Raw genomic sequence first — 8053 nt, 5'->3', positions numbered from 1 at the left:
CCAGTTTGGGTCGCTTGTGTCGCTCTCTCCGCCAAAAAGAGAGAGGAGAACTGAACTGAAGTGAACCTCCAAACCTGAACCGTTGGGGGGAGTGTGGTGAATTGCAGGGGGTGGCGGTGGGTGGGTTGGTTGTTTTGCCGTTCATCTCGCTTTGCATGTGTGTATGACCTTGAAAAACAATAACATTGTTGTTGCTCCTGGGTTGGGAAAAAATGCAAATTGCAAACAAACTGAATCGGCAACCGTTCGAGCAAAACTGTTAAGTGTGGTTATGCAATAAAAAAGCACAGTTTGGAGGGTGGCATGCATGTACATTTATATGGTGTATATCTGTAGTATACCCATTTACACACACACACTGTTGTATTGCAATTCACCAACTTGTTGCAAAAGAGGAAAAATTTCACTTAGCTTAAAATTTCCAATTATTTTTATACGTCCTAATTTTAAATGTAACTTTTCTTTCTTTTACTTTACTTTCCGTTTCTTTTTTGACAATTCTAACTTTTCTTTGTTAGTAAAATATTTTTATAATTTTAAATGTTTGGTAAGAGCTTTTCTCCACGAAATGTGCATTTTAGTCAAACTTTATTTTTAATTTATCCTAAAATAATGTATCTAAATTAATAACTTTCGAAATCCCCTTTTAAAAATCAAACTGACTGAGTGCGCTCTCCCGTAACTAAGAAATCGAAAACAGCTGAGCCAGCGCAGAAAGTGCAACAGAGACAGCTGCACTCGCCTCTCCCATTCAGCAAACGGTTACATTGTTATTGTTTTTGGAGAGAGACTGAAGATTTGTGTGAAAATGGATGCGTTGCGGATATGGGAACCTCACACATACAAATAGGCGCCTGCAGAAAGAAAAAGCAAAATAAAATAAATTTCGCTGTGGTTTTGTTGTTGTTGCGCGTAATTAAGCGTCAGCAGCGATGCCACTGTGCTGTGGGGCAAATTCGTGTTAATTCTATCGAGAACTACTTTTTTTTTTAGAGATTTTTTCACCTTTTCTATCTTTCCATAACGACTTTTAAAAAAGGTTTGTTGTGCATGATGTGTAAGCTGTACATAGTGTTAGATCTGCATGAAATATTTAAATTTGTTGATTAAAGTTTTCCAATTTACTAAAAATTTTAAAATAATTTTAATGCTAAACGACATAAGGCACTTGAGAACTATAAATGTTTTTATTTTGAAACTTTTTTCTAGAATATAAGTACGTAAGTTCCTACAATTAGGTTTTCGGAAAAGAATCCATGTTTAACCAAAATTACGAACATCTTTGAATCAGATTATAGCAGATCTACTCCTCCAAATTGTTGTACATTTTAAATAAAAATATTCTTCGATCTGGCCCATAGTGCGAACCGACGTCTCCACATCGTCGTCTTCGCTGCCGACGTCGCTGCCTCTGGCCGCCGCACAAAAACAGAAAACACAGTCAGTTTTCATTCTCATTTGACATCATCAACATTGAAATTTAATTAAACGAGAGCAGACTCTTCGATTCGAGGCAATAATTTCATTCAAGTAAATTGCGATTAAAACAAACCTTTATTTATGCTAAGGCCATAATAAATAGTTTTAATTTAAGATTTTTGTTTTGTGCAAAAAAGTCTGAAATAAGCGACGCGCACAAAATAACAAACGTCATCAGCTGTTCTTTGTTTGTGTTTGTGTGAGCTAAATATATTAGTGTGCTTGAGTGTGTTTTCCAGTTAACTTTAAAATTGAAATCAAATGTTTGCAATTAAATGTCAGATAAAAAGCTAACCTAGAAGAATTATACGTTTGAAGGTTATGAACAGAATAGCCCCTCTCCCTACCACCCACCGCCCTTTCAAAACTTGGCCTTGACCGTGTGCATCTGTATTTGTAAGACCGAAAGGGATGGAGAGAGACAGCCAACGGTAACCAACAGCTGACAGCTGCACTTTACTTATTAGGTTAGGTGGCAACACTGGCACAGCGATCCTCTCTCCCTTTCTTTTCCCACCGAAAAATTTACAATAACAACAAAGGCAGTGCGTTGCTCGCACAAACAATAAGGTAGAATAACAAAGCAACAATAGCAGCAACCACAGTTGACTTAATCAAGTTCAAAGCGAACTGAGCGAAAAAGAGAGAAGGCAACGCACTCGAATTCTCTCTTCTAGCGGTCTCGCTCTCGCGCACATACACAAGCTTACGCTCAGCTGTACACGTAGGCTGTTTTGGTGTTTTTTGTTTTTGTTCTATTTTCCTTTTCCATTTCTTTATTTGTGTGTTTTGTTTGTCACATAATTGTGCAATAGCAATACGAAGCAAATTATTATATATCAATACTAAAAATATTGTTGAGTTCAACAAGTACTTTTGTTACAAACTGAAATTTAAAACTTGCGTTTTGTTTTTTAGCGCATAAATAATCTTTGTTGTCATTGACCTTAGCTAACAGTAACAAAGGCGAATGCGATTTTATATCAATATACACATCAAAATAAATTCTCCGCTTGCTTACATATGTACACACATAATGCTTTAATATTAAAACTATCTCCTTAGCATTTGTTATGTTTGTATGTTCATATATGTATGGTCAAAAATGACAAATATATGTACATATGTACATGTTTGTACAAATGCATATTGGCACATTTGTACATATGTTTGTAATACAACATCTAAAGCAATAAATGTTCTTAATCTGCAGTTGTTATTGTAGTCCGTAGCTATGTGGTAAAATATTGAAATTTTATAATAAAAAATTGCTTTGTTATTGTGTGATAAGTTTTTATTTTTGCTCAAGAAAGTTTTCTATGGGAAAGAAAGAGAAGATGCGAAATAAGGCGTCACAGCACGCACACACACAAGCACAGCTGATCTCTCTCGCTATCTCTTTCTCTCCGGAATTTTGTAAACAACTCAATATCGCAAAATCCAGAGCTGCCAATTAGTTTTTTTCCAGCCACATTGGCATCGCCGTTTTCTTGCATTTGTGGAATTCACTCTCTAAAAGTACATAACTTTTTTAATAATTTCAGCGTATTATGTTCGAGGAACGGGACTAGACGAAAAGGAGGAAAATCATGTTCTCAATGATCAACGGCCTGAGCGTTGGCGGTGGTCAGCAGGTAGCACAGGTGACGCCAACAGGTGCTGCAATTAAGTTGCACTTTGCCTACAACAACAGCAACATTAACGGCAGCAGCACCACCATCAACAACAAAAACATCTACAGTGGCCTTAAAACAGTGGAGCAAAATATGAGCAACAACGACAACAACAAAAAGACGGGCGAAGTGCTGAAAATGGTTAAGAAGATCCGGGAAAAATGTGATGCGATTGTACCAACAGGTGGTATACAAGAACTAGGGAGCTTTACGGGACTTTCCGCTGCAGCAGGATCTTGTGCAGGGTCGGATAAATCACTGGCAGCTGGGCACATCCAAGGCCCAATGGGTTCTATAGGCTACGCAATAGGACTTTCACCCGCATCTGGAAGTCCAGTGGCAGCAGGCGAACCAAGGATAACTGTCATCAGCCGAGGGTCGTGCCGTGCTATGGACACAGAACTTTCTCCCGGGTCGATAGCAGGAGCTGCCGTAGAAGGTACATCTGGTGTTGCCCAAGGATCCGGCACTTTTATGAACTGCCAAGTAGTTGCTCCCGGATCTAGTATTTCTCAATTGTTCAAGAATTCAGCTACTGTGTCTCCCTTGCTTGGAGTTCCCATTGGTTCTGGGGCTTTAAGAGCAGTTTACAAAGTAGCTAATCCAGCCATGAGTGTCCGCAAACGACCAGGAAATGCAATCTGTTCTGCAGGGGCTCCCAGTGGTGTTGCTGCTGTAAAAAGGGTTTCCCAAATAGGAGCCAGCGGACTCCGCTGGCTGCCCATGCCCAGGCCCAAGGAAAAGCAATCAAATGCTGGAGGAACGGAAATTAAAGCTTTAGACAGAGGAGTAGAAGCACCTGGATCACCCGGTGAAGCCGCCAAAAGTGCCTTAGTCAACCCTCAGCCACAGCGCACAGAGGACCAAGAAAATGCCTTTCGACGCATCGAGGATGTGCACAACTATGCCAAGCTGCAGGACTACAGCAGCGACACCGAGGAGGAGGATGAGGACGACGAGGAGGAGCTCGATGAAGAGGGGGAGGACGAGGAGGAGGAGCAGGAGATCCAGGTGGAATTGCCGGTGCAGCAGGAAATAACACGCATTCGTCGCGAGGCCGACGAAGAGCATGTGGACGTGGATGTTGTCACAGTGCCGCAGCTGGATCAGGATCGCCATCAAGTACAGCCACAGCAGCTCCAGGAGGATCAGCCGGCAGACAACATCCGACCGGAGCACCATGCCCGCCGCCCCATGAACGCATTCCTCATCTTCTGCAAGAGACATCGCGGCATCGTCAAGGAGCGGTACAAGACCCTCGAGAACCGGTGGGTTTTTCCTGCGAAAGAATTGGTCTTCGCAAAAATTACTTACGTTGCTATTTATAATTTTAGTGCCATCACTAAGATACTGGGAGATTGGTGGGCCGCACTTGACGAGCAAGAAAAACACTGCTTCACGGATCTGGCGCAGCAGGTGGGGATCACAATGTTTACCGGTTTCAAAACCTTAGATTTATTTAACACACCTTTTTTCCTGGAGTCCTAAGAGTTTCTAAGAGAGGTTTTCTTCTTTTGCAGAACAAGGACGCCTTCTTTAATGCCAATCCTAACTTTAAGTGGTACAAACTGCCCGCTCCGCCTCTGCGAACGTTGGCAACCCGTCCCAGCAATGTGGCTACTGGTTTGTTTATACCCAGCGAGGACCAGCCACAGCAGCAGGTGCCGACCACAATGCAACTGCAGTGGGCAGAGCGAAGCGAGATGCCACGTGCTCTGCTGCGCCGCAACTACTTTAAGCTGGCAGACGAAACGCAGATGGGCGAGCTGAGCTCCCTATTGCAAGTCCAAGTACAGGAGAAAGACTACGCCCTGCAGCAGGTGCTCAGCGAGACCAGTCAGTTTCTATCCGCCCACATGCCAGGTGGCAATCCGAATGGGAATGGCAATAAGCGCTCCTTGCCGGATAGCAACTCGAGCAATTCCAGCGAGGAGGAGGCAGTCAGCGGTGGCTCGCCCAGCAAGAAGGCCAAATCATCACGCTCCTGCAAGGGCAAGATATACCAGGAGCTAGTCAACTCTGGACAACTCGCCGCCATAGCTAAAAAGAGCAAGGCTCGTTCACCGCCCGCAGGACATTTGGGTGGAAACTTTGTAGACCTTCCCCTAGATGTGGGGCCAAATACGCCGCCCGTTTCACCGCCGGAACGCCAAAACAGAAGTCCTGATTCCATTCAGAAGCATCCGCGGAGCCTTTCCGAGTCTAGCAGCAGTGGTTTTTTCGATCTCGAGGAGAAGATCAAGGAGCTGCCGGCCCTCAGCTTGGATGCGTACCTGCAGCGCAAGCGTAGCACCAAAAAGAAGAAGAAGTTTAGCGGCAGTAAGAAACAGAGGAATTCAAACAGCAACAGTAGCGGATCAGTGGTTTCCACTTCAGTAGCTGCTGCGGCAAAAGGAGCTAACACTGCAGCCAGCGAGCATATGGTAAGGATTAAGCAGCAGCAGCAGCAACTGCAGGCTGTGGGCAGCCAGCGGCGCAAGGCGCGCAAAGAAAGCATCACGCGACGCGATGTCAGCGCCATCGAGCAGGAAGTGGCCTCCATTCTGCCATTGACCATCAACGGCAGCTACTACTTCAACCAGAGTGGTGCGCCAAAGGCGGTGAATGCCTCTGTAACCTCGTCCTCGACCTCGCCACCACTGTCGTCGAACTCCTCGTCGTCATCCTCGTCACTATCCTCGCAGCCGGCCTTTGACGTGACCTCCTCTACCTCAGATCTACTCATTCTGGCCGAAGTGGCCGCCAACCGCACTGAATTCACCAAGTCCAACTAGCGCCAGCCGCACCACCATCACCACCAGCACCACTGGCTGGCCAGCATGACCAAATAGTTAGCCCCAATCCAAATCGCAAACTGCAAGAATGTCGAAGTTGAAAAACATATATTCACGTATATCTCATCCTCCATTAAATTCTGTTTAAATATTCAAAATATCTCATTTTAAAACCTTGGAAGAAGAAAAGTGCATACCTTAAAAGCTAATCATATCAACTGTTAAAGCAGAAAAACCTCATTTTTTTAACAATTGTAAACTATTTACATTTATAAATGTTTTTCGGGCTAACGTTATAGGCATATTCCAAATATTTAATTTCTAAACCCGTTAAACGTGGATTATTATATAATTTTTTGATGCATTTTCTCTTTAACAATTTTAAATGGAATATTCTCTTTAATGAAAAATGTCAAATGTCAGAAATGTCAATTGCAAACTCTAATAGTTAAGCACCCTCGATACTTACAATGCTTTAAGCTTTTTGCTGGTGGTGCCGCATGGAGATGGAAAACAGACATTCGTTGATCTACAATTTAGTCAATAATATTATGTAAAAACAGAAAAGCTAAAGGTAATCTGAAAAGAGAGTCGCGGAGGTAGCGAATTATGTATTGTTTGTTATTATGGCGGCAGGATAACCCCGCGTCAGTTTCACACGCATGTATCCATATACATATATGCTATTTAGATAACTTGTTCTGTTTTTTTCTTGTTAAGTTTCTCTTTTTATCGGGCCGCGTTCACATAAGCCGCAAAAACAACATCTGAACGCTCATTAAATGTTAATTATTATTATTTCTAATATGTAGTCGTAATTTATTGCTATATTTGTCAAAACGCAAACAATGTGCAAAAAAATATATATTCATTTTAAAGTGGAAAAGGATATTTAACTTGAATGTGGTATATATAGCTTCCTCAGTTAGTTATTGTTGTAGTTGGGTGGTACTGTGTCTTTAAAAGCCAATCTGTAAAAAAGTACAACAATCTTTGGTACAATGAAATACAAAAATATGTAGGGGAGCTTAAGGTAAGGTGACGAATTCGTCAAATCTCACATGTGACGTCACGTCGGTTTCTCCTATCGTGTCACAATGTACATACATATTTGCAATAATATTAATATTGTAATAAACAGTAATATTGGTATTTATTATAATATTAATATTAATATAATTTTTTATAAGATAATTTTGACTGAAAAGGTTATAAACTACATATGTATACATATGTATATACAAGGGTGGTCAAAAGTATTTTCACAAAAAAAAAGTGAAATATACTGATAATATGAACTTACATCTTGTTAACTTTGGCATCAATGGAAAGGTAATTTAAATGCCGTTTGAATGATACAATACATTTCTTAACCCATTCAGTACCTTTTGAAAAGGACGAATTTGTGTGAAAATGTCCTTTTTGAACTTTTTTCCTCGACTTGAAAACTTAAATTTTTTGATGCAAAAAGTTTCTTCAGACAAAAATAATAGTAACTGCAAAGGGCAAGCCCGCAGAGTAGTGGAAGTGCTGGAGATAATCTAATTGAGAAGCCCATTGAGAAGAAAACTAAGTTATAGTCAAAATAATTTGGTTACATTGTATTAACATTTATATATTTATTTACCTATTAATCGCCAATGGATAAATCCTTATCTGAAATCCTTATTGGAAATTATTTAAAAAATATTCCCTAAGGGTTTGCCTTAACATATCTTTCTCGGCCCCCCAGCTGAATCTAATGCTTGTAGGCAGGGGGGAATTAAACATTCTAAGAGCCCTTAGTAATGGCTCATTGCGTGCATAATTTGTCCTGACAGCACGGTCCAGGAACGGAACTATGGTACGGAGATTCCTGGCAGGAACACTAAAATTAAAGCATGGGCAATCCATATTTCCTACTAGCAGATCATTAAGAAAGAGAAGGCCAGCAATTGCACGGCGATCCTTCAAGGAACAAGTGTGAAGCAAGGAACACTGACTAGCATAGGGCGGAGCCGGTTCAGTAATATAAGTAACTTTTTCGCAAAACCACTAGTAATACGATCTTTGATGAGCTCTCTGTCAGGAAATCGCTGGACTTCACCACTACCAGCTACTTGGCAGCTAATTTGGAGCTGGTGGAAG

The 8053-nt window shown here is 41.5% G+C and overlaps 1 protein-coding gene across 1 annotated transcript; it reads left to right on the top strand.

Moving 5' to 3' along the window:
* The first annotated feature begins 1408 nt into the window (after window positions 1–1408).
* On the top strand, window positions 1409–6724 carry LOC119557842. Its single transcript, XM_037870820.1, has 4 exons — window positions 1409–1530; window positions 3024–4420; window positions 4487–4568; window positions 4673–6724. Exons 2-4 carry the CDS (start codon window positions 3069–3071, stop codon window positions 5924–5926), a joined length of 2688 nt encoding a protein of 895 aa, XP_037726748.1. The 5' UTR covers window positions 1409–1530; window positions 3024–3068; the 3' UTR covers window positions 5927–6724.
* Window positions 6725–8053: the final 1329 nt, after the last annotated feature.

This window comes from Drosophila subpulchrella, chromosome X, assembly GCF_014743375.2.
Source record: "Drosophila subpulchrella strain 33 F10 #4 breed RU33 chromosome X, RU_Dsub_v1.1 Primary Assembly, whole genome shotgun sequence".
Classification (NCBI taxonomy): domain Eukaryota; kingdom Metazoa; phylum Arthropoda; class Insecta; order Diptera; family Drosophilidae; genus Drosophila; species Drosophila subpulchrella.
Note: the sequence above shows the minus strand (reverse complement) of the source record. Positions and strands in the feature narration are given on the sequence as shown.

Coding starts and splice junctions, on each gene's coding strand:
- LOC119557842 (XM_037870820.1), top strand. CDS start 3,069: ATGTTCTCAATGATCAACGGCCTGAGCGTTGGCGGTGGTCAGCAGGTA. Junction 4,421..4,486: donor TACAAGACCCTCGAGAACCG/GTGGGTTTTTCC, acceptor TTATAATTTTAG/TGCCATCACTAAGATACTGG. Junction 4,569..4,672: donor TCACGGATCTGGCGCAGCAG/GTGGGGATCACA, acceptor CTTCTTTTGCAG/AACAAGGACGCCTTCTTTAA.